Source organism: Tamandua tetradactyla, chromosome 15, assembly GCF_023851605.1.
Source record: "Tamandua tetradactyla isolate mTamTet1 chromosome 15, mTamTet1.pri, whole genome shotgun sequence".
NCBI classification, from domain to species: Eukaryota; Metazoa; Chordata; class Mammalia; order Pilosa; family Myrmecophagidae; genus Tamandua; species Tamandua tetradactyla.
The window spans coordinates 26,684,897-26,712,144 of record NC_135341.1 but is presented as its reverse complement, the minus strand read 5'-3'; the positions used below and the strand labels follow the sequence as shown (position 1 = coordinate 26,712,144).

The window sequence follows — 27,248 nt, the reverse complement described above, 5'->3', positions numbered from 1 at the left end:
TATAGGTTACAGTAGAGTTTCGGCATGCCTGGGGGTCAGGGGACACTTAGCCCAGCTTCTGGGATGAGGGTGGGGCGGGTGGGACAGAACCAAGGCCCAGAAGGGAGGGAGAACATGGGGTGTGCATGGAAAAGGTGGTCCAGACTGCAGCCTAGAGTACAAGGTGAAGCGGGCATGGTATACTAGATGACAGAACCTCTCGTAGGTCTCCAAAGCTTCTGGGCTCTCTCCAGGTGATGAGAGGGAGCCCTGGATGGATTTTTAAGCAGGAGATGGGAATAGAGGTGGGATGCGGTCGGCTGGTATTTCAAAGGATGGCCAAGGATGGCTGCTGAGCTGGCTGAGTTGGAGGAGGACAATTTGGAGGCAGGAACACCTGGTGGGAGCAACCTTCATCTTTCAATTGGACAAGATGCACTGGTGGTCTACCTCGGGGAGGAGGGAGCAGAGTCCTAAAACAGGTAATTCCCCCCAAATCACTGGGGTATAGTTGGGACCTTGGACCTTGGTGTTTCAGGTCTTTTCCTAGGAACAGGCTCTTCTCATGAAAATAAAAGTGATACGTGTTTCCTCTTCCTGCAGCTTGTCAAGTGGCAGGGTTGAGCAGCGGCAGTGACAACTGATGAGCTCAGGGTACCATTACGGCCTTTTGAACCGCAAAAGCCCTTGGTTTCTTTCTGGACAATTCAGGGATGGATAACTAGGAATTTGGTTCAGGATAGATTAAATTCAAGTTGAAAAATGAAAGCTGTTGGATCAGTTTTGTATCCTGAGCACAGGGAGCAGTTCATACCTGCTGGAGCTGTTTTATTTAGACGTGAGAAATGGTTATATAATCTTGTATCTAGGGGCGATTTTTTTTCTTTGGAGCAACAGATTTTTTGCTGTTGGTGAGGGCTCTTGAGGACCGTAGTTTAAACTCAACTGGGAAGTGGTCACTGACACTCAGGGCCTGGAAGGAGAGAGAGAGACCAGTTGGGGAGTTTGGAGACACCTGGGGGACTATTTGAGAGGTTATTTTGTGATAAGCAAGTTCAGGCTCAGGGAGGGGAGATGAAATGCCTGAAGTCACTCTCGTGGGCACAAGCCCCTGAGCAGGGAATCTGAAATTTAGGTAGATGCTTAAATCACAGATCATAGGTATTGAGACTCACGGGCCAATGGCCCAAAGTTGTGTCTTTAATGGTGACCTTGAAGGCGGCACCAACCCATCCTCCCAGGAAAGACAAGACATCATTTACCTCCTTTTCTGTCAACTTGTAAGCCTTCTGGAAGTCAAAGACACAGTTTGAGTCTGGAACCACAGAACTGATGATCTCTTGCCCTCTAAGCACGATCCTGGAGCAAGGGGAGGGGAGAGAGTCACAGTCCATCCTGCTGGTTTCTAGGGTCAAACTGAGGCCTGCGTTTGACAGCTGGCATTGCCCGAGCACTCTGGCCCTTTCCACAGCTTGCTTAGCTTCTGGCTTTCCAGAGCGGCTCCCTACGAATGCTAAATAAAATCAGCACCCCTGTGGGCAGGGACCCCTGGTGGGATTCGCGGAGACTGCATGGTGCATGGATACCACTTCACATTCAATGGTTTCAGACTGACAAGGCTGTGGCTCCCTTCTCACTTAGTGTTTTCAGTTTTCCCAATGAGGTCATGGATAAATTCTCAGTTAGGGCCTGGCTTGTCTTTTAATACCTCCCTATGCTCCCATTTTGAAAGAGATCAGGCCACAAGCTTGAAGCATTTTGCGGGCAAGAAAATTAAGGCAGAATTGAGCACTGTTCAATTTTCTTTTTCTTTCACATTTTGATTAGCCATTCTTTGGTTCATGGGCACTCGTGTGGCTTCTACCTTTTGGTAATTGTGAATAATGCTTGCTCCTTCCTCTACCTCCCCTCCCCCTGCACTGTTATTTTTTTTTCCTTTTTTTTTTTATTAGAGAAGTTGAGAGTTTACAGAACAATCATGATTAAAATACAGGATTCTCACAAACCATCCCACCACCCACACCTTGCATTGGTGTGGAACATTTGTTATGTGGGTTTATATTTAACTTCCACATAAGCCTTCAATTTATGGCAAATGATAGTCTTCCTATTTACCTTAGTATCATGAAATTTTAACTTAAAATAATTTACTTCCATAAGACTATGGAGTGGGTTTAAAGAAAAATCTAAAGAAAAGCAATAGAGGTGATACACAGTGTGACACGAAATGGGGACGTGGTACTTGAATGACTAGTGCCTTGGAAACATGGACTCAGGTGGAGCCCAAGAGGCTGTGGTAGTTAGACTTAGGCAGGTGAAGGTGCCTAGTTCTGTTGCTGTGGACATGAGCCAATGGTACCTCAACCTCATCTGTTGCTGATTACATCTGCAGTCGGCTAGGAGGCGGGCCTGCTGCAATGAATGATGTTTGACTTAATTGGCTGGTGCTTAAATGAGAGAGCGCAAGGTAGCACAGTGCAAGCAGCTCAGCATACCTCATCTCAGCACTTGCAGCTCAGCCCAGGCCTTTGGAGATGCAGAAAAAAGTCACCCCAGGGAAAGCTGTTGGAACCCAGAGGCCAGGAGAGAAGGCCAGCAGAGACCATCCTGTGCCTTCCCACATAAGAAAGAACCTCAGTTGAAAGTTAGCTGCCTTTCCTCTGAAGAACTAATGAAATAAATCCCCTTTTATTAAAAGCCAATCTGTCTCTGGTGTGTTGCATTCCGGCAGCTAGCAAACCAGAACAGGGGCTGACCAGTCTGTCTCTACAAGACCCCACCGGGTGACACGGGAAGGCCAACTGCCATTTCACGACCGTCCAAGACCTTCCTGTGATTCTGACTGGAGGTTTTGGGTCCGCGAGTTTGCCATCAACACCTCCATCATTAGCTTTGGTTGCTGTTGATGTGGTAACACATACATAACATAAAATTTCCCATTTTAACCACTTTTACATGCACAATTCAATGGCATTAATTACTTCCACGATGTTGTGCTGCCGACACCACTTTCCATCACCAAAGTTTTTCATTACCCCAAAACAAAACTCTTCACCACCGAACCCTTTACCCTTTAACTAATAACTCCTCACTTCTCTTCCCCTCAGCCCTTGGGAACCTCTCATCTACTTTCTGTCTCTGTGAATTTGCCTATTATAGATATTTCACATAAATGGAATCATATAGTATTTGTCCTTTTGTGTCTGGCTTATGTCACTGAGCACAATGCTTTCAAGGTTCATCCCTGCTGTTACATGCATCAGAATTTCATTCCTTTCTGTGGCCGACATTCTATTAAGTATATACTACATTTTGTTTATCCATTCATCTATTTCTGGTTACGAGTCATTTTCACCCTTGGGCTACTATGAATAGTGCGGCTATGAACATCAGTGTACAAGAATCTGTTTGAGTCCCTGCTTACAATTCTTTGGAATATATACTTAGAAGTGAAATTGCCATGCCACATGATAATTCTATGTTTAATTTTTTGAGGGAATGCCCAACTGATTTCCACAGCAACTGCACCCTACCTATGCCAGTTTGAATCTATTATGTACCCCCAGAAAAGCCATGTTTTAATCTTGAACCAATCTTGTAGGGACATCTGTTTCTTCTAACCCCGATTCAATATCGTAGGGCAGAAACTCTTGATTAGATTATCCCATGGAGATGTGTCGTGCCCAATTGTGTTGTGAACTTTTGATTAGATGGAGATGTGACTTAACCCACTCCAGGGGGGTCTTAATTAGTTTACTGGAGTCTACCTTGAAGAGGAATCATTTTGGACAGAGCAGAGAGCTGACAGAGGAGAGCCAGCAGAGAGAGCAGATGTAGACGCCTGGAGAATAGTTGCTTCAGAGAACAGAGACACAGATGTTTGGAGATGCTTGGAGCCCAGCAGATGTCGCCATGAGATGTTAAGCAAAGTTCTGTCCTGGACAGAGCCAAGGGAAGCCAAGAGAGGAAAGCCAGCCCTGGAGAAGCAAAGTGAGGACTCCCCACAGGAATGGAGGCCGAAAGCAATGGAGCCCAGGAGCAAGGGACCAGCAGATGCCAGCCACATGACTTCCCAGCTGACAAAGAGGTGTTCCAGATTCATTCGCCTTCCTTGAATTAAGGTATCTTCCCCTGGAGGCCTTAGTTTGGACAGTTTTATAGGCTGTAAACTTGTAACTTATTAAATTCCCTTTATAAAAGCCATTCCAATTCTGGTATATTGCATTCTACAGACTAATACACCATCCCACCCCATTTTACATTCCCACCAGCGGTGCATGAGAGTTCTAATTTTTCCACATCTTCTCCAATACTTGCTATTTTCCATTTTTTAAATAATAGCCATCCTAATGGAAATGAAGTGGTATTTCATGACTTTGACTTATATTTCTCTAGTCGCTCCTTTTGGGGATTGACTCACATCTTCAAAAAAGGAATAGTCAGGTCCCAACCCCTGGTCCGATGGGAGTGAATCCCTTTGGAAACAGGACCTTTGAAGATGTTATTGGTTAAGCTGCACATGGTAGGTGTTTAATAAATGAATATTTGAACACAGAATTAAGACTGGAATTGAGACGATCTCATCTAACTTTCCTTATCAAGAATATTTTTCAGGCTTTTTAAAAGTCATAAAAATTATACGTGCTGTGATGGAAACAGAAAATTCGAGAAGGGACATAGTAAATCAACCTTTCAAAAATCACGTATAATCCATCATTTGGCATGTATGTATATAAAAATCAGGGGTCCTTTTTTAACCTGTTCCCCCACCTTACCTCGTATATTATGAGCATCACTCCTTGTGATTTACTGTCCTTCTACATCATTATTTTTTATCATTCCCTTCTCATTTGTGAGAGGAGAAAAATGAGGCCAGAGAAGGGACGCGACTGGCCCAAGGTCACACAAAAGGCATGTGTGAGTGGACGAGTGGCTGTCTTCAGCTAGCTTTTCTGGAAGCTTCTCAAAACAGGGGGCATGGGGAGAGTGCAGGCTGGGAGCTAAGTCTCTTGTAACTTTCCACCTTGATTCTGATGCCCCAGTGCTAAGGCTGTTTCTGAGACCTGGAGCAAAGGTCTCCAGCCCTGAAAGCTCTAAGAGGAACAAAGAAAGTCATGTGTGGAAACGAAAGCCAGACCTCAAACATGAGAAGTGGGAACCGTTCTCTCACAGATGGCCGTCTCGTGCTTCCTCAGCAGTCGGGTGAGCACTGGGGGCTGTGGCCACCCGTGAGAACAGGGCTCCAAGGGGGTTCCCTGCCTGTGGCCTCTGCTATGGACGGGAAGCTCGCTAATGTTCCCAGGCTTCAGGCACCTCCACCTCAGTCCTGATTCCAGGAGTAGAGATTAAAGCTGCTTGAAAAGCCCCCCGAAAGCCCTCACAATTCCAAGGGAGTGCTACGAGGTTAACATATTTGTTTGCATTTAGGAATGTGCAGCAAAAACTTGAAAAATGTAAATACTCTTGCATTGACTGGTCTCGTTTTTAGGATTTTACCCTGAAGAAATCATAAATCTATGCACAAAAGGCATATATCCAATGTTCATTGCAGCAGTGTTTATAGCAAACCCTTGGAAATAACCAAATGCCAAGGACAGGAGATTGGGAGAATGATTTGCAGCATGTCTTTATGGTGGAGTAATGAGCAGCCAGCTAATGTACTGAGCACTTACCTATGCCTGTGCTAGCCACAGGGGTGAGGCATTGCCACAATCTCCATTTTACGGGTGAGGAAACTAAGGCATAGACAGCTTAAATCTTTTGGGCATAGACAGGGTAGGTGGTAGTCAGGATTTGAACCAAGGTCGTCCGGCTCCAAAGCTCGTGCTTATCATTGCTAAGCTACGATGTCCAAAGCCATTGCATATGGTCATGCAGTTCAAACACTGGGCAACGCACCCAGTGGAGGGGTCCAAAACCTAATTGCTGCTCTGTCATGGTGATGCTTAGTCTGCGTAGAGGGGGGCGCCTTGCACCCCGAGGCACCGCGTGGGCTAGCGGAGGCCCGGGCAGAGCCTCATACCTGTCATATGCGCAGCTGGTGCTCTCCTTCACCGTGGTGTCCTCTTGGTCCCCAATTAGCCAAACGAACCTGGAGTCGGCCCTCAGGCGGATGCTCTTCCAGGCCTTCTTGGGGACGTAGCTGCAGCCCGCGTTGAAGTCGCCCATGAAAATGAAATTCTGAAAGAACCATTCGGGTGTGGCTGCAGAATGCGGTGGGTCCGGACCGTAACCAGGTCCCCGCTTCCCACGCCCCGTAACCAATGGAGTGTCTTTTTCTCTTTGCTTTTGAAAAGGAAGGGCCACGGTTTAAAACTGAGTCTCGGTTTTGATGAGTATTTGACAGGCGGGGGGGGGGGGGGGTAGGAGCTCAGTGGGTGGAGGGCGTGCCGGGGCTGGCCCCCCCCCCCCCCGCCCCGCCCTTGGTCAGCAACGTCTCTGTAATTCAGCTACAGAGTCACGCGGGGATGAAAGAATCCCACTCACTATTCCCGCGCTTCTCTTGCCTCTGGCTTGAATTACTGTAGGGTATCAGCATAAGAATGAATCAATGCCTTTTCGCTTCTTAGCAGGAAAATGAACCTGGGTGGTGCATCTGACAGCCCTGCCTCTGCCCCTTCTTCCCCATTGTTTTGAAGTTGGGACCTTTTTCCTGTGGAAATTTTATCCATTAGAGAAGGTGGGGGTGGGGGTGAGAAGGGGAGGGGCCTCACAGGGAGCTGCCCACCTCCCTTCCAAGGCCATCAACCGAATCTTTCTGTTTGGGGCACAATTTTAGCCCGTTTAATCTGGAGGAAGGGCTGGGCTTCCTTGTTTGTGCTGTTGTTTGGGGGCTATTGCAGACTCCGCATTTTTTCAGAAACATTTTCTATGAACTCCGTGTAGATGGTTTCCCCGAGACTGATGAGAGCACCCGAGGACGTTAACCTGAACGATTATAACTTCGTACTCCCAACAGGCATGATTTACTGAGCATTCACCACGTGCCACGCCCAGAGTTAGGTATTTTGTAAAATTCACTGGAACTCTCACAGCAAGAAGCACTAAGAGATGGAAGGGACGATTAGCCCTGACTTAATGCCGTGGAAACTGTGATCAGAGGAATTAAGAGACTTCCTCGAGGCCATACAGCTGGGAGGTGGCGCGGTGAAGTCAAGAACTGTCCCCAGACATGTATCACTGAAGGCCCTTCGCCATAAGATTCCCCTCTGATTCACTTTTGTGCCACTGATGCATCCCTAGCCTGACACTTAATAGATGCTCAATATATTCTTACTGCCTGACTGAATGGATGCATTATTTAAGGAACAGATAAATGAGCCTTCATTTTGCCCTGCTGTTCTCAAAAAGCAAGGAAACATACTCCTGTGTTCTCCCAGTCCCCTCTTTGAGAACTGTGTCCACATGTCACTTGACCCGTTTTGCATTTTGAGCAGAGAACTGAGGAGAAAGAAGGAGGAGCAGGGGAATCACTTCCCAAAAGGAGGAGAGAGGCATGTGAAAGAAAAGTTCCCTAGAATATATTTGCCAAGAGTTTTTAGCCACAAGTTGTGGCATCTCTGTTTTCCAGATGAGGAAATAATTGAGGCCTAGAGAATGGAGAATGCATTCTTCTTTCTACTGAAAATAGCACCCCAAGTTCTCGTGGGAAGCCACTCCACCTCCCCCTGAGTCGATGAGGTTTACCAGAGCGGACGCAAAAGTAGCCAATCGGAGCATCTCATCCCCCTGGTTCACAGCGACTGGCTCAGGGATGGACATGTGACCTAATCAGAGCCAATGGTACTCAACCCCTGAGCTTTTATCCTACTTCGGGAAAGAGACTTTGCCAGTCTTCCTGGAGTTGCTGCCAGCCGTCTTGTTGTCTCTAGATTAGAGCTGGCCTGAGAAATGGAGACCAGCCAGAGAAAAGGAGAGCCAAGAGATGAAAGGAAAGAAATGAACCACGCCCCGACTACCTTGTTTGAGCTCTGGATCCAGCTATGCCAGAGCTACCCCTAGACATTTTAGTCGTACAAGCCAATATATGGCTCTCTGCCTTATGAGCCTGTCTGAGACTCTGTGACTTGAAACGGAAAGATTCCTGACCTCTCTCTGCTTCACCCTTCTCAGTTGCAAAGAGGGAATGATAAAAAGACCTATTTCATGGGATTATTGGAAGGATTAAATAAACGTGTGCATTCCAAGCCTTAGAACAGTGCCTGTCCTGACCTATTCACCCAGTGAATGCTGGCAGCTGTCATTAGTGGTGCGGTTCATGAATTCCCAAGCCCCGCATAGATGGTACCCATGGAAGTTTAGCAAGAGGGCTATCTATGGCCTAAAGTGAGGCTGTGAAGTGGTGGCCTGCACATGCCTTGCCCCACTCCTTCTTCCCTGGGAGTTATGACCGCTTAAGGATAAGATTCTACCCCTGCTGATGGGAGTTGGACAGAAACAGAGTTAGGCCATTACCTCAGCCTTCCAACGGCGTTTCACATATGTGTAGACATCAGCCAGCTCGTCGATCTCTCTGATGGACGCCTCAGGGGTGGTGTGCAGGGGAATGATCACGAAGTCCTTGACAGCTGAGGACAGGAAAGAGGGGAAGTCACGCACTTCCCCTGTCCAGGTCACAGGAACCCTGCTGGGGGGAGCAGGCCCTCGCTGCAAAGGCACAAAGCTGCATCGTCTAGGTCCCCCCATTTCCAGAGGGGACCAGCCAGTGGCTGGGATTTGAATTATGTCACCATCATTAGGCTGTTTATTTTTCATAACGAAAGCCTCTTTTCTCCCACTTGCCCTCTAGGGCTAAGAGAAAGCTGTGAGACAGTGTTCCTTGCTGGCATTGTGGCTGTTTTGATTTTCCCATGTTTTACACATCTGTATTTTTTATTTGTAGAAAAAAAAGCAGCAAGCCTATTTGACTTTGGGACTGAGACTATTAAAAAAATGTCTAACTTGAAAAATTGAGGCTTGTCAGTTTATACTCTTTATAATCTGGAAAAAAACCATAACAGTTATTTTTAAAAGTAAAGTGGGGAGTGCAAGAGTAGTTCAGTGGTAGAATTTTTGCCTGCCGTGCAGGAGACCTGGGTTCAATTCCCGGTCCATGCACTTCCCAGAAAACAATCAAGCAAAACAAACAAACAAACAAAAATCCACAAATGGTGCTGTAATAACAGGATACGCACATAGAAAAATAATGAAATGTGACCCTGCCATGCAGCATACAAAAAAAAAAAGAAAGTGATCTTGTACAAAGGGTCTGCAAACCTTCTCCTGCCAGGAGCTTGTGCTTTGTCTACCTGCTCAGTGCAGCTGTCGCATTCTGTGCACCTCTTCTGGAGTTTTCCCTCCCTCTGCCCCTGGATCCCCACCCTTACCATGAGCTGGGGACTGTTAGGTGATCAGTGCTCAAGACCAACTGCTGCTAAGTGGGGAGTCAGGGCAGGGTCCAGGGCAGCCTGTCTCTGGGGCCCACACTTAGCCATCCCAATCTCTTTCCCACTCCCCACCTTGTGCCTACACTCCACACCCCATCCTGCTTTTGCCATCCCAGAACACACTTTGCCACCTCTGAGCTTTCAAGGTCACTGTCCCTTCCACCTGGCATTCCTATCACCCAGCCTTCTGTATGTCTGGGATCCTCAGGTCACAGACCAAGGTCATCCAATGTGTCCTGCTATTCAGTGCACTTTGCTTCTTCTCTTCATGCTCTGAAATTACTTTCCTTTCCTTCTTTGGCCCTTTAGAATGTAAGCTTGTGAGGGCAGACTTACAAGTTTTGCTGTCCCACCACCTACCGCAGTACCTGGCACATTGGAGGCACTGAAAAATGCTTGTTAACTGAATATGTGAATGAATGAATGAATGAATGAACAAAAAGATGGTTGAATAGCTAAGTCCCTGATCTCTAATCCCGATGCAGGGAACTTAAGGAAGTTTCCTTGTACAAGAGAGAAAACTCTAAGTAGGCCATGGGCAGTGCTGTCCCAGGGGAGGGAGGGAGGGAAAGGGACTAGGACTGGGGAAAGGGTGTGAGGCTCAAGGCAAATAGGTTCATTTAGAAATTCACAAAGGCCAGAGGCCCAGGGCCATCTTTGAGAAGAAATCATCATTTAGGGGAGCCCTCTCTGAATGCTGCCCCGGCTACCCAAAAGCAAATCGAGTCCTGTATGTGACGAACAGGATTATTGCAGCTGGTCTCTGAAGGGCATTTCTTGCCCTCAATAGCCCCCACCTCCTCCTGTTTTTCTTCTGGGAATTTCCCTACTATTCTTTCATATTTGTTTTCCTGAAAAAATATTCTGCCCATGAGCTAATTAACCCTGGGCAAAAATTAGCAATGCTTGTATTTGCATGGTATAAATAGAAGTATATGTACTTATAGCTCTGTATGTATTTATTTGGTCATCATCTTTGTCCCCTACTACAATATAACTTCACGGGGACAGTTGTCTGCCTTGTCTGGTGCCTGAAACCAGACTTGGAAAACAGTAGGTGCTCAATAAATATTTGATTCTATGTAGTTCCAATCTGCAAACTAAATTTAATTCTCAACTTTCCACCAAGTGTGGCATAACGATTAAGATGGTAGCTCAGGTTAAAATCCTGGCTTGTCCACTTCAATAGCTGGATGACCTTGAACAAATGACTTTGCCTTTTGGAATCTCAGTTTCCTCAACTACAAAGTACAGCTAATCTGAGTTCCCACCTTATAGAGTTGTTGCAACGGAGGCCATGTATATATGATGGCTGGTACTTAATCAGGGATCCGTAATTGTTAATGGACACGATGAAATATGAGTACTGTTGTTGTTAGAGTTTAGGGTACAATCTGTTTGGAATTCCTCTCCCACCCCCAGCCTGTGGAGGAGATACTATGTAGGGACTAGTAAAAGTCTAGGCTGGAGGTTCATCTTTGCTGGGCATCGCTTAGGACTTTAAAAAGAGTAAAAGTCTAGGAGAGTAAAAGTCTAGGCTGGAGGTTCATCTTTGCTGGGCATCGCTTAGGACTTTAAAGTAAAAGTAAAAGTAAAAGGGAGAGTAAAAGTCTAGGCTGGAGGTTCATCTTTGCTGGGCATCGCTTAGGACTTTAAAAAATGAAGCAATAGTTGTACTTGATGGGGACTGAGAAACTTTGATACATTTTCCAGCAATCTAAATGCCCCAAAGACAGTGGAGTTATCATTGTTTCTAGAAGGAGGGTTCCAGGCTCAGAAGGTCTTATGACGTGACATTCTGAGAAGTGAGTCTAGTTCCATTAAACTAAATAGCGTCCTCTACATGCAGGCATTAAAAGAAGTTCTGCACAACCTAAAACCTCCCTAAAGATGCTGTATGAACCCTGGGTAGCAGCTCACATTCAGGGCTGCTGTCCATTCATTGGGCCAACAGGAGGTCTGGCCACCCTTCTCATGGGCGGGAGGGGTCTGGGGTCTCACCGGTGTAAGGCGACTGGAACCAAATCACAAAGGGTTCCCTGGAGAACACATCTGCATCTCCATTCTGATAGTCGTGGTAGAGGTAGCTTTCCTTCACAGACACCAGTTTTTCCCTAGAAGAGAAAAGAGGAAATCCTCCCAACAGAGTCAGTTCTTTTTCCTTGCTTCTTTCAAGAAAGAAGGCTCCTGGGACTTCTTTAGGCTTCCATGCTTTTGTTAGTTGGTAGGGATTTTTCCTCAAGAGCAAGGCTGGGCCGACTCTTCTCAATAGACAGTACCTTTTGGCAACTGAAGGCCTGAGTCATACTCATTCATTATCGGGGACGCACACATGTTCATGTTTAGACTTAAAAAAAAAATCATTTAGCAGGAAGGAGTCAAGAGCATGAAGTTGAAGAGTCAGCCATGTTGGGTTTCCTGGATCAGGACTGACTGTGTAGAAGAAAGAACCTCTGATCCAGCCCAAAATAAGTTGTTCGGAAGCTACCCGTGTTTTTTAGTTTGAAGAGTTTGCATCAGGCCCAATTTTGACAGCAATTATTCTGATTAATATTGAGAACTGCTCTGAAATCAACATCAGGTTTTGAGGAAACAAAAAAAAAAGGTTTACATTTTGATTCCATTCACAGTCGTCATTTATAAGTGGACCATACTCCAGGAAGTGCCGATTACACTTACTTGTAGAGAAAGGCATACTGTTCTTTATATGTGTTTCTTCCAAGCCGAGAGCTAATCACGTAGTTGTATGTTATACCTCTCCTTGAGTTTCTAGAAAACATAAAGAGTTCACATTGCTTCTTAAAGAACAGATATTCGCACACTGCATATACCGTCCCCTCTCCAATCTGCTTCCAACTGCCCTGGCATCGTGTGGAAGGGCCTCTGTGCCCCAGAACCTTTGCTGTAGTGTTGGGAAGAATTAGGTCCCCCCATCAAATGCATGATGTTGATCTTAGCTTGCCTTCCTGCCGTTGTGAGTGCATCGTAAATGGGATCTCTTGATGTTTTAGTTAGGTTGTGTCCCAACTGATGAGGGTGGGTCTCCATCTGATTACTCTAGTAATTTCCAGCAGAAATTCAGACCTAGAGAAAGGCCTGGGAAGGAGCCTGAAAATGAAGTCAATGGAATCAGAAGGAAAAGAAGACGTCGCCATGTGGTAGGAAAGCTGAGGAACCCACAAATTACCCTGTGAGGAAGGAAGCCTTCTAGCTTCTGAAACCGTGAGCTGATAAATTCCTGTTGTTTAAGCTAACCCACGTGTGGTATTTGTCATAGCAGTCCCCAAACTAAGACACTTCTTTGTGTCTGATAAGAAGTATCACTGCTGTCTGGCAACGTGACACCGGCTGGGATCTTTAGAGTTATTATTTCTCGTCCTTGGAAACTATAGTCTGCAAATGCAAAACTGGGATTTGAACCCAGTTCTGACTCACTCCCAAGCCCCACACTCTGTAGCCCACAGGCCATGGTAAATTCAGATCTGAATAAGACCCAAACCCCACTCTAGTGCAGGCTGAAGCTGCGGCTAGTGCTCCCCGTGGAGTAAACCTCTTAGGTTCACCCCATTTGCGTGCTGCTCCTGAGCATTTATTACACAATCAGTGCCTAGTAACATCTTATTAAACATTTTATCCTCCTCTGAAGCTCACCAGGCATTTTCTCACAAGCCAGGGAACTGTGATCTTAAATCAGCTCATGTTTTTATCTTGGAGCCTGGAGGTACATATGACCCCACCCCTCATCTACTTGATGAGGGAAACTTGAGCCTCTCTGAATGCTTGTCAAACCTGCTGATAACTCCACCCTCGATAGAGCCTGACACAGTTTCACCCCATCTGCCAACAAAAAGATCTAGGACACGTCTATAGCTGTGGCATATTCTCAGGTTCAGCTGGAAAGAAACAGAAGGGGTATTTGGGGACAAACTTAGATCCTACAGAAATCCCTGGTACTTCGAATGGGTGTTGACAGCAGACCCACCACAGGGGCCCAAGTGTGTCGCCCATTGATTCGGCTGAACTTCCCATCTGGGAAGGCTGGCCCTGCTTTGAATCTAGACTGCCAAGCCCTGGACTGGCAAACGTCTTTCAGTGACTCAGCTGCAAGGTGACTAAGGGCCCTCTTGGCTTATGTGGGGTAAGAGGATGAATAAACAGGCTTGGCTTTGCTTCCAGTCCATGGCACAGTCCAGGCAGGTTGGGAGCACCAAGACTGAGGCCTCTGGTGGTGGAAAGACTTGCCCCAGACCGATGGTGAGGAGATGTCTGGAGCCCACCTGTCCTCTCAGTCCTCTACACTCCTGAAAACTGACCAGGCCCCCTGCCAGGAAGGCTCACTGAGGCTCAGAATAAAGTGCTGGCTTTGGAGTCAGGAGCGACCCAGGTTCCAATGTAGGCTCAGCCACTTGCAGGCTGATGACCTTGGGCAAATCCTTTCTTGCTGCATTTCATTCCCTCAGCTGCAAGGGAAGCAGCAATAGTACCTACCCCACAGGGGTGTTGTGGGGAGTGCATGAGGTAGACAGCGCCTGCAGATTGGTCAGCAGGATGCCTAACTCTAGTTAGGTTATTAGTAGCAGATGTTACATGAGGCACCCTGGACCCATTACCTGCCTTTGTAATGCTTCCTTCCCTTCCTCTTACTAGTATTAAAAATTACTAGCACTTCTTGAGCACTGCTATATGCGGGCACCACTAAACCACTTATACACAGTTTAATTTAATTAGCACAACACCTCAGGAAAGTGGGTTCATCATTAGCCCCATTTTATAGATGGGTACAGTGAGGCGCAAGGGGATTCAGTAACTTGCCTGAGGTCATGGCAGAGCCAGGATCCAAACCCAGGTGGTCTAAGCAGAGTCTGAGCTCCTAATCCCTCCTGCACTCTCTCTTTCAGAGTCAAAGATAAGATCCAGAAACAGAATCAGCCGAGGTTCAAAAGAAGATGCTCTGCTGCAACCGGTTATTTTCAGATGAGGAACTGGGGTCCCGAGAGCATTGGGGCCAGCCCAAGCGGCGCCTGAGTAAAAGCCAGCATCCACGCCCGCTCCTCCCCGTGCATCCTGAATCTGGATGGCCCTTCGTTTTCTGAAAATAATGTGACTTTTCTTAATTATCAAAGTATAATATTGGCCAGATGTTATTGTTCGTTAAATCTAAGAGGTAGATACCTGGCTGTTGCTATAATCATCTCTGTGCTTTCAAGTATGTTTGAAATGGTTCATAAGCAAGAATGGGGGAGAGTGTAACATTCTCATTATAGAATATTTGGAAGAAATAGGAAACACATAGAAGAAGTTACATTTAAAATCCTAATAAATTTGTACCCTGAGGTAGCCACTCTCAACATTTTGGTACATTTCCTTCCGATCTTTCACATGTATTTTTCTTTAACATAATTGAGCTATATGGTGCCTATTACTGTGTACCCCAGTTTGTTGCTGCAGCTGCAAAAGAAACATTACAGCAGAGGTTTTAAAAAATTAGGTTAGTAAGAAAATCAATTAATGTAATACACCACATCAAGAAATCAAAGCAGAAAAATCACATGATCATCTCAATTGATGCAGAGAAGGCATTTGACAAGATTCAACATCCTTTCCTGTTGAAAACACTTCAAAAGATAGGAATACAAGGGAACTTCCTTAAAATGATAGAGGGAATATATGAAAAACCCACAGCTAATATCATCCTCAATGGGGAAAAATTGAAATCTTTCCCCCTAAGATCAGGAACAAGACAAGGATGTCCACTATCACCACTATTATTCAACATTGTGTTGGAAGTGCTAGCCAGAGCAATTAGACAAGAAAAAGAAATACAAGGCATTAAAATTGGAAAGGAAGAAGTAAAACTATCACTGTTTGCAGACGATATGATACTATACATAGAAAACCCAGAAAAATCCACAACAAAATTACTAGAGCTAATAAATGAGTACAGCAAAGTAGCAGGCTACAAGATCAACATTCAAAAATCTGTAGCTTTTCTATACACTAGTAATGAACAAGCTGAGGGGGAAATCAAGAAATGAATCCCATTTACAATCGCAACTAAAAGAATAAAATACCTAGGAATAAATTTAATCAAAGAGACAAAAACCTATATAAAGAAAACTACAAAAAACTGCTAAAAGAAATCACAGAAGACCTAAATAGATGGAAGGGCATACCGTGTTCATGGATTGGAAGACTAAATATAATTAAGATGTCAATCCTACCTAAACTGATCTACAGATTCAATGCAATACCAATCAAAATCCCAACAGCTTATTTTTCAGAATTAGAAAAACCAATAAGCAAATTTATCTGGAAGGGCAGGGTGCCCCGAATTGCTAAAAACATCTTGAGGAAAAAAAACGAAGCTGGAGGTCTAGCGATGCCAGACTTTAAGGCATATTATGAAGCCGCAGTGGTCAAAACAGCATGTTATTGGCATAAAGATAGATATATCGACCAATGGAATCAAATAGAGTGCTCAGATATAGACCCTCTCATCTATGGACATTTGATCTTTGATAAGGCAGTCAAGCCAACTCACCTGGGACAGAACAGTCTCTTCAATAAATGGTGCCTAGAGAACTGGATATCCATATGTAAAAGAATGAAAGAAGACCTGCATCTCACACCTTATACAAAAGTTAACTCAAAATGGATCAAAGATCTAAACATTAGGTCTAAGACCATAAAACAGTTAGAGGAAAATGTAGGGAGATATCTTATGAATCTTACAACTGGAGGTGGTTTTATGGACCTTAAACCTAAAGCAAGAGCACTGAAGAAAGAAAGAAAGAAATGGGAGCTCCTCAAAATTAAACACTTTTGTGCATCAAAGAACTTCATCAAGAAAGTAGAAAGACAGCCTTCACAATGGGAGACAATATTTGGAAATGATATATCAGATAAAGGTCTAGTATCCAGAATTTATAAAGAGATTGTTCATCTCAACAACAAAAAGACAGCCAACCCAATTACAAAATGGGAAAAAGACTTGAACAGACACCTCTCAGAAGAGGAAATACGGATGGCCAAGAGGCACATGAAGAGATGTTCAATGTCCCTGGCCATTAGAGAAATGCAAATCAAAACCACAATGAGATATCATCTCACACCCACCAGAATGGCCATTATCAACAAAACAAAAAATGACAAGTGCTGGAGAGGATGCGGAGAAAGAGGCACACTTATCCACTGTTGGTGGGAATGTCAAATGGTGCAACCACTGTGGAAGGCAGTTTGGCGGTTCCTCAAAAAGCTGAATATAGAATTGCCATACGACCCAGCAATACCATTGCTGGGTATCTACTCAAAGGACTTAAGGGCAAAGACACAAACGGACATTTGCACACCAATGTTTATAGCAGCGTTATTTACAATTGCAAAGAGATGGAAACAGCCAAAATGTCCATCAACAGAAGAGTGGCTAAACAAACTGTGGTATATACGTACGATGGAATATTATGCAGCTTTAAGACAAGATAAACTTATGAAACATGTAATAACATGGATGGACCTAGAGAACATTATGCTGAGTGAGTCCAGCCAAAAACTAAAGGACAAATACTGTATGGTCCCACTGATGTGAACGGACATTCGAGAATAAACTTGAAATATGTCATTGGTAACAGAGTCCAGCAGGAGTTAGAAACAGGGTAAGACAATGAGTAATTGAAGCTGAAGGGATACAGACTGTGCAACAGGACTAGATACAAAAACTCAAAAATGGACAGCACAATAATACCTAATTGTAAATTAATCATGTTAAAACACTGAATGAAGCTGCATCTGAGCAATAGGGGTTTTTTTTGTTTGTTTGTTTGTTTGTTTTACTATTATTACTACTTTTATTTCTTTTCTCTATATTAACATTTTATATCTTTTTCTGTTGTGTTGCTAGTTCCTCTAAACCGATGCAAATGTACTAAGAAACGATGATCATGCATCTATGTGATGATGTTAAGAATTACTGAGTGCATATGTAGAATGGTATGATTTCTAAATGTTGTGTTAATTTCTTTTTTTTTCTTTCCGTTAATAATAAAAAAAAAAATTAGGTTAGATCAGAATTGCCTGGGAAGCTTATTAAAATACAGATTCCCCCCACCAGATATTCTCATTCAATAGCTCGGGGGCCTATGACTATGCATTTTTAACTCACTCTCTGGGATGATTTCCAGGTGGGTGGGTCTGCTGATCATTCTTTGAGAAAGTATATAAATCATACATATCATCCAATGTCATTTAAAACTATTTGAAGGCATTCCTTTTTTGCTTTTACTGATTTTTAAATTATAGAATTAATTCAGACTTGTAAAATAAAATAATAAAAAATAAGAAGCAAATGTTTCCCAGAATGTCAGTGACTGCCCCCCTCCTGCCCCATTGCGCCCACTGGAAGTAACCACTGTTAGAGTTTGGAGCTCATCCGTCCAGTCTTTTTTCTAAGCCCATGCAAACATGCAAATACATGCTTGTTCATGTATAATGTAATGTGATTACAGAAATGGGCTGCTCTACCTACAATTCTGAACGTGCTTTCTTTGCTTCATGACTTCTGGCTTCCCACGCTGGAATCTATTGTCTAACTTACTCTATAGCAAGCATGATATTTACTGGCTGCCTGTGGACATATAACTTCATTGAACCTTTCTTCTATTGCTGGCATTTGATCTTTTCTTTATGAAAGAACTTCTCCACCCAGCCCCTTGTCTGCTTTCATTTCTCTCTCTGTCCTGTCTGCTTACCTGTTCCCCTATTTTGCTTTATCATACATATTAAACCAGCTGGCTGAAAGTTCTCCGAGTTAGAATCCTGGGCAGCTCTGGCCATGTGGTGCGATGGTCGGGAAGTGTGGCCCACACTCTAGTTTCAGTTCCTCTGGGCTTGCATTTGACCTTGAACCCACAGCGGGCTGGGCCCGTCTGTCCTTACCCGTTCAGCCTCTCCATCAGCAGGGGGCAGATCCTGTTGCCGCTGTCCTTGATTTCCATGAGCAGTATGATGTCACAGCGTTTGATGACCTGCCGTGAGAGAATGCCCAGGTGTGTGAGCCCATTTATTAAAATACATTATAATATAATAATTATATATTATCATATTATTATTATTAATTGAAACTTTTAATGCGCATTTACTGTATTTTCCATATTGCATGGGTACTTTATTAAATTTAATTACATTTCTTCCCTGAAAAGACTCTCTGAGATAGGTGCTGTCATTATGTCCCTTTTAAAAGGTGAAAAATTCATACCATCTGAGAGAAACAAGAGCATATTATGTACATGTTAAAGACAAGGAGTCTGAGGCTCAGGGAAAGCTTAGCAAGTTCCGCAGAGCCATCCGCTGGAAGGCGGCTGAGGCAGAATTTGAACCTAGGCAATTCAAGTTCAGAGCCCACTGTCATGACCCTTGCAAATTCTATCTCTCAGTTTTGATTGATTAATTACAACAACAATGATAGATATTCCTTAAACCCTTAGTAAGGGAAAGGCACCATGCTGGATACTACAGAAATAAAGAGATATAATGATAATGATCGTAAGAACTAACATTTACTGCGAGCCTCCTCTGAGCCTCACAACGACCCTATCAGAGACTATGTTTATTAGCTCATCAAACAAAGCAGAAAAGCAAGCTCAGAGTGGGTGAGTGACTAATTCAAGGTGACACAGCCAGTAGGTGGCAGAGCCAGCATTTGAATCCAGGTCTGTGTGACTCCAAAGCCCACCCTGCTAAACTATTAAAATATAGTACCTGTCCTCAAAGACTCATGGTAGAGAGGGACAAATGGGAACAACTAACTGTAATGTGAGGCAAATGAAATTTGTGCTAAATGGAAGTCAGAAGCTGTGGGAGTGCCGAGGAATAATTTGTTCTGTTGGGAGGATCAAGGAAGGCTCCAAGGAGTGGGTGGCATTTGAACAGGCCCTGAAGGGTGAGAAGGAGCTCAGTGGGCAAAGAACGTAGGAGTGTCTCCTTCAGAGCGAGCCATGGCTTGGAGACCAGGTGGAGACCAAGCCCATGTGCCTCAGCGCCCACCGGGGCCTTTCTGTATAGGGGTCCTTGTGGACACGACACCAGAGAAATCATTGCTCTAGGATGGGACATCCCTAAGGTCAGTTTTATCCCCTCACACAGCCACCAAAGGCATGGAGCAGGCAGATATACCCCCGGCCCTCTGTTTCCAGAGCATGTATTCTGGTTCTGTCTCCAGAAGGGGAGATGGGGCAGAGCCAGTTGCACCCACTCATCCAGGACCTCTCTCCCTTGCAGCGGGGGTCTCAGCCTTTCAGAAGCTGCTCCAGGCTGGGAATCCACAAGGGGAAAGGCTGGGAAAGAGGACTATGGGTTTGTTTGAAATTCATGGCATTAGCCATGCAGAGTTCACGAGGGAGAGCTGTGAGCCCTTCATCAGTGACCGTGATTTAGTTACTTGTGGTTGTCAGACCTTTCTGGAAGGCACTTTAGGGTATGTATCAAATTTTTTTTTAATGTATATGCCCTTTAATCTAGTCTCCCCCTTTGAAGAATATCTTCTACTATAAAGAAATACCCACCATTTCACTGCACCTCAGTTTCCTCATCTATAAATTGAAGGTGATATTCCTTCACAGGGTTGCTGGGGGATTAAGTGGGTACTTAGTGCCAGTCATATAGGAGGCATGCAATAGATTAACAGTATTAGTTTTATTGCTTGTACAGATCAAAGAGGAAGATGGATTGCAGCAAAAAATTGGAAACAAATAGGAAAACTTTAAACAAGTCTGTTTCAAACACAGGAGTGAGCATTACACAACACTGAAAGTCATGTTTTAAAGCAATATTAACAACGTGGGAAATACTTCTAATGCAAAATCAGGACACAAAACCAGTGATACAGGTGGGCTCCATACTGCAAAATAGATTCAGAGTTATGTATCACTCAGAAGATTAAACTTAGACACTCATAATAAGGGCCTGGTATATAGCAAGCAGTCCTGAAATGATAATTATCACATCAGTAAGTACTATGAAAATGAAGACAATAGCTCACACATCCACCATCGCATCCCCAGTATCTGGGAGCATGCCTGACACATAATGTCCCTTCGATAAGTATTTGTGGAATGAACGAGTTCTGCTCTTTAAGAACAGAAATGAAAGAACGGAACACCCAGGCAGGGTTTGGCATCTGGAGAACTGGTGCTGGTCGGCAGACCCGAGCTGAAGAAGGCAGGCCTCCGGGCTCTCCATCCCTCCTGGGGAAGGCGGTCATGACCACAGCCTGACGCAGCTGAGCTCACCTCCCAAGTGGTAACTCACTCACGGGTGAGCAGAAAAGGCATTTCCACTTACCGAGTTGGGTCATATGATTGGATTTGATCCTGGTTCTTTCCCTTGCTAGTTAAGGAAGCCTGGACAGGTCACTTAACCTCTCTGAGGCTCGCTCTTCTCCATGATGGAATGGGGGCAATGACAACTAGCCCATAGTATCCGAGGCAGATGCAAATATAGAGTTGGTCCTCAGCCAATAGGTCCTGTAAATATCGCTATTCCGAATGCCTGGGACTTTGTTTGGCTGTAAAGCCTCTGGTGAGTGGCTCTGGCAGTGTTTTGGGTTGGCCTCTGCTCACAGGATGAGACTGCGGCTTGGGGAAGGTAAGGAGGGCTTGGCAAAGGCCCTAGACGTTCTCAGAGTTGGGTGTGATGGGCTGTCCACCAGCTGGCCTCCTAGCACACAGGCATCCAGGCGAGATGCCAACTGCAGGCCACCCACCATGGAACCACCAGGGGACACAAAGATGGCCTTTTAAAACTGTGGTGACATTTCCCAGGTTGAGCAAGTGTGGGAGGTGATGGGAATTCGACAGATCCCCAGGCTCCATGGGGCCATGTATGAGCAAGTGGGGAAAATATTCGCTCCTAAGCCGGGGAGCCACAGTTCCCACAGGCTTGGCATGGCTGTCACGGCTAAACACCATCTAGAAGGTCTTGGGCATCATCCAAAGAGCAGAGCCAACCTGGTCAGGGAGGATCACCTAAGTAAGAACAGCGTGACAGTCCTCGCTTGAATCTACTTTGTCTAATAACAAGCACGGCTCTCCTCCATGAGCACCTGCCTCGTCACAGCCTCTGCCCAGGGCCTTAACCTCCTGGAATTCTCCCACGCAGGGAATGCAGCCCCATTTCACTGAAAGGAACTGGAGGCTCAGACAGGACAAGGGAGCTCCTGAGCCCACTCAGCTGGCAAGTGGGACCTCAACCCAGGCAGCCTGACACTAAAACCCATCACCACGCCATGGCACCTCTGGTGGGTTCTGAGGTGCTAAACAACCATCAGAATCCTGGGAAAGCTTCTGGTTCCCAGCATCAAAAGTAAATTAATCCATGGAGTAAAGAGTCAACTGACTCCAGAGAAATGTAAGCAGAGTCCCAGATGTTGGTCTTAATACCCAAGGAAAATCTTCTATGAGTGGACAAAGAGATTAGAATGGAGAATTGGGGGGTTGAGAGAAAGACTGACAGAAACAGACAGAAGGAGAGAGAAAGAAAAAAGAGGGAGGGAGAATGACAAGGAAAGATGAAAGGAAGGAAGGAAGAAAAAGAAAGGAAAAGAAAGAGGGGGAAGAAAGAAGGAAAGGAGGGAGGGAGGCAGGCAGGAAGGAAAAGGTTGCATTGCTCTGATGGTTAAGAGGTAAGATCAGGTTGGGTCTGCATCCCAGCACCACCACCCAGCAGCTGTACAATGCTATTTAACCTCTGCACTAGAAACGATAATATTTCCTCATAAGGATAATGAAATGAAATTGTACGTAAAGTGCCTGACACGCGCATTCAATGAACAGTAAAAACAATCAATAATAGCCAACCATTACAATGAGCCCTGCTCTATTTTAAGAGCTTTTCATTTACCAACTCATGTATTCCTCACAACACTCCTGTACCGGAGATGCTATTATCCCCATTTTACAGTTGATGACACAGGGCACAGAGAGGTAACAATTATTTGGAGCGGAACTGTTGCTGTTGTTATTGTTACAAAGTTCCAAGCCAACTGCCACCTTACCCTCCAAGGGCTCACTTCGGTTAAATTCCTCAAGAGTCTCAAAGTCTGAGAGTGGTGGAAAGAGTGGGAGGAGGTGTCCAGCCATTACACTGACAGCAAAGGGGCTCACCTTCACAATGACCTCCATGGCGCCCTGATTTTCCTTCTTGGTTTCCCCGAAGGACCTCACGTTGAAGGAGCAGATCCTCAGGGCTGGGGCGCTGTTGACGGAGAGGAGGAGAAACAACAGGGAGGCCACAGTCTGAGACATCCTGGCCGTCCTCTGGCTTCAGGGCTCTGGGAGAAGACAGCGGTGGTTGGAGAGCCAACGTCCCGGCCACGTCCTTGGGCTCCGCTGCCTTATAAAGCCTGCAGATAACAGGAATTACTGGATTCCTTGTTGCTGCTTTCACTTCTCTGAGGAACTGAAGAGTATGAGTTTCATTCCCCAGGGAAATGGGCTAGGCTTTAGGAACCCCTGTTTTTATCACCCTACTGTGGAAACTGGCCTGCCAATTTTTTAGACTCCATCCTCTGCAAAGTCCCTTATCCTCTCCCAACTTCCACCACCCCCAGAGCCAGCTCTGACATCTGGTCATTTCTCCTGCCTTTCCTTTTCCTGACAGCTGATGACCTCGGAAGCGTGATCCACCCAGAGGGTGTGATGGAGCCTTCTGCTGGGGGACGATTAGGCAGGCGTTGGCGGGAAATCTGCAGGGTTTCAGAAAATCGCAGAGATTTGAGGGTCAGCTGTCCCTGGACACACCCAGACACAAACTCTCTAATTAGCCTAATGAGAATGAGTTAAGGCCAAATTTGATTTGAATTACATACTTTTTAAAGCAGTTTTATTGTACATGATGTAACACACAAACACTGGCAGTGTGCTGTGTGGGAGAGAACTGGCCAGCAAACACTCCTGGACTTTGAGGACAAATAGATAGCAAATTAAAGACCCTGGAGAGATCCGTGATTCAACCTGATATTTTATTTGTTTGTAGGGGTTGGATGACCCCAAGAAAAGAAGTTTTTGCAATAAAATTGTACCATTTCTGTCCAAGTGAAATTATTTTTAGAGATTTAAGCAGGGAGATATGAAGATCTGAAAAGCAAAAAGAAGTGCAAAATCCAATCATGTTATAAATCCCAGGTGAGATTCCCAGACTCCTGCAAGGAGAAGTCGTCCATGAGAAAGGTAAAGAGAACAACTCAAAGCCAGCGGTGGGGTCTGGAACGACTATTCCCTTTCGTAGTGACGGAGTCGTTGACATAACCACTATAAAACAGGGGAAACTGCGTTTCCAGTGTCCCCACATATCCAGTCATCAGCCTGGTCAAAATCTGTAGCCACATGCCGCGTATTCTAAGGAGATCACTCCAAATATTACATGGAAGGACATGATGGTCTCCTTAGTTCATGGTGAGGTAAACTGTGCTGTGCCAGCTGCAGTCTCTGGCCTCCTGCCAGGTTGAATGTGCTGAAAGCAGCTCTGGTTAACCAGGGGTAAATGTCTTCCTTGGGGAATGAGTATCTTCCAACCACAGGAAGATTTTAGAATTGAGTATAAAAATGGTTAAAAGACAAAAGAACCACGGTATACAATTTTCAGTGTTTTAAGAAGGAATCTGTGTACATTTGGTATTTTATGAAGTTGCAACTTATGGGAGATTTTAGCTTGTTAAGCTGAGTCTTGTAACTCCAGTGTAAATCATGCCTTTGGTGGGATTGGTTTAGATATATAATTTTAAGTTGAACACCCATTAAATATATGGAACATTTACAAGAACTTTGGGTTAGCGCTGCTTTGTAAGTTTAATTTATTAGATGTAGAAGAATTATTTAATCTCCAAAAAGGGTTTTGTTTTTAATTCAGACAATAGAAATAGAGTACATCAAATTTATGAAAGAAGTTTAAAATGTTCCTATTTGGAACCAAAACCCCTGAAAATCAATTACATTAATTTGCTGGATCTAGAAGTCCCAGATTTAGCAAACAAATTAAAAATTAAGGGCAGGCCACGGTGGCTCAGCAAGCAGAGTTCTCATCTGCCACGCTGGAGACCCAGGTTCTATTCCCAGTGTCTGCCCATGTTAAAAAATAATAATAATAATTTAAGAATATTTGAATTTCAGATTATTCCAATTTAACTGGGCACCCAATATTTTATCTGGCGATCTTAGATGGCCTTATAAATAGAGTAAGGCCTTTTGTAAGCCAAATATAAACACTTGGCGTTTTCTAAGGTAATATCACCTATCAGAGTCCTGGAAAAGATTTTAGTTCCCAACATCAAAAATAACCTAACCTGTAGGATAAAGAGAGTAAATCAATCTATGTTTTTTAATTTTTAACTTTGATAATGTGACTGTTAATTGGAAAAAATAAGTAAATTTCTGAAGAGTGGTTCACATCAAAAGACTGAAAATATTGAAACCATTTTTCAATCTGCACTTTCCCTGCAAACGGATTTTTTGATATTTGTAAATGGATGGAAATTAAACTTTAAAATAAAAATGCCCAAGACAACTGACTGTAACAGGTGAAGGCACCCTGCTGAGGGCTTTATGCATCTCATCTCACTAAATACTCACCCAAACCTTTACTATACTTCTTCCATTTTACAGATGAGCAAACAGGTTTGCACCCAAAGACACACAGCTGGTAGCTGGCAGAGCTGGGATTCAAACCCAGCCCTTCTGACTTCAGATCAGCTTCCTTAGCCTGTGGGCCTGGGCTGGGGGAGGAAGAGTTGAAAAGAGGACTTTGACTTTTTACTGTCTACACTTGTGTCGTGCTTGAATTTTTTTTTTTATTATTGATAAAACCAATCCATACAATATGAATATTCTTTTTTTTCATCACATAGTTGTATATTCATCATCATGATCATTTCTTGGAACACTTGCATCAATTCAGAAAAAGAAATAAAAAGAAAACAGAAAAAAATTCATACATACCATAGCCCTTACCCCTCCCTTTCATTGATCACTAGCATTTCAATTACTAAATTTATTTTAACATTTGTTCCCCCTATTATTTACTGATTTTTAATCCTTTGTTTTACTCAACTGTCCATAAGGTAGATTAAAGAAGCATCAGACACAAGGTTTTCACAACCACACAGTCACACTGCGAAAGCTATATCATTATACAATCATCCTCAAGAAACATGGCTACTGAAACACAGCTCTACAATTTCAGGCAGTTCCCTCCAGCTTCTCTGTTATGCCTTAACTAAAAAGGTGGTATCTATTTAATGCTTAGTAATAACCTCCAGGATAACCTCTTGACTCTGTTTGGAATCTCTCAGCCATTGACCCTTTACTTTGTCTCATTTCTCTCTTCCCCCTTTTGGTCGAGAAGGTTTTCTCAATCCCTTGGTTTTCTTTCATTCTAGGATTTCTGTCCCATATTGCCAGGAAGGTCCACACCCCTGGGAGTCATGTCCCATGTAGAGAGGGGGAGGGCAGTGTGTTTGCTTGTCGTGTTGGCTGAGAGAGAGGCCACATCTGAGCAACTAAAGAGGTTCTGTGGAGGTGACTCTTAGGACTAGTTTTAAGTAGGCTTAGCCTATCCTTTTGGGGTTAAGTTTCATATGTACAAACCCCAAGGTTGGGGGCTCTTGCTTGAATTTTTTGAGCAAAGTTAGGTACTTCTTTAGTAATTAAAAGGAAAACAGAAAAAAAGTGCTAAAAACTTTTTGCTCTTTTTAAGCAGGTTAAACAATGCCCAGCAAACATGTTTTCTGCCTTTGTGGACAACTGAGTCATGGGAAGCTTTGGCCCCCACCCCCCTCCCCTCTCCACATAGTGGTAATGTGGGGATCAAAGTGAACAAGCTTTCACTGGATCCCCAGGAAAGGAAAACCCTCTGGCACATTTTTCTATTGTTGGGAGTAGGGGAAAGTTCCTTCCAGAAGCCTAGAGCCTGGACAGAAAGGTAGACAATGGCTTCACTTGAGCTGAGCACACTATTTGAGTGTCTGAGGTTTTGATCCACCTGCCATCTAGTAGGTCTGAGCTAGTTTTATGATGATGCATCCCAGTGCATGTGCCTGCAAACACTACTCTGCAACGTGCCACTGGAAAAAAAAAGATATTTATGCATCTCTCCTCTACAGTGCACATTGGCATATTAAATGCTCTGAAAAATCCTGTAATCAGGAAAGCTGCTTAACTGTGTGGAAAGACAGCATCCCCAAAAGAACTCTTCTTCACATAATTCTCCTTAATAGATTGAGGAAATAGTGTTGGGAAATAGTGTTCCTGCTTGTGCAAGGACAATCCGAGTCCCCCAAAGCCTCAAGCTCTTGTCTTTGTCAATAGGTCCCTGCCCAAGAGTCCTCTGCATGTCTGTGAATGGGCAGAAATGAGGTTCAGGAGTGTAGACACATGCCCCCAAATCATCACAAAAACATCAGCAGCAACCACAGTCTTCATTGCGGGACGCCGGGTGGGCTAGGAGTCAGCAAGGGCCAGTACAACGGGGCAAAGAATACCTTGGAATTTGAGGAAGGCGAGATGGAGATTCTGGGGGAGTGAAAGTGTCACAGTCTGAGTCATAAAAAAAGCAGCAAAGGGAAACAAGGCGCCTGTAGGAAACTCCCTGCTACTGGCAGGGGACCAGCTGCAGGACCCAAACAGGTGTTTCCGGTGACTGATCCCACCTTTTGTCTGATAATGACAGCCCCAGCAATAGTCTTGTCATGCGTGCAAATCACTTGAGTCATCATATTTCACAATGGGCTTGGGGTTTAGGGTTAGGAAGATGCATCATTTAAGCTTGTGCATTGGTGCCATACCTCGCCTTCGTATGGTG

At 44.5% G+C, this 27,248-nt stretch overlaps 1 protein-coding gene across 1 annotated transcript; it reads right to left on the bottom strand.

Moving 5' to 3' along the window:
* Positions 1 to 760: 760 nt before the first annotated feature.
* Positions 761 to 23,044, bottom strand: DNASE1L3 (deoxyribonuclease 1L3). The gene is made up of 8 exons (XM_077128873.1): positions 22,559 to 23,044; positions 18,336 to 18,424; positions 12,084 to 12,173; positions 11,406 to 11,518; positions 8,434 to 8,546; positions 6,002 to 6,159; positions 1,242 to 1,338; positions 761 to 952 (listed from the first exon to the last, which is right to left on the bottom strand). Exons 1-8 carry the CDS (start codon positions 22,697 to 22,699, stop codon positions 845 to 847), a joined length of 909 nt encoding a protein of 302 aa, XP_076984988.1. The 5' UTR covers positions 22,700 to 23,044; the 3' UTR covers positions 761 to 844.
* Positions 23,045 to 27,248: the final 4,204 nt, after the last annotated feature.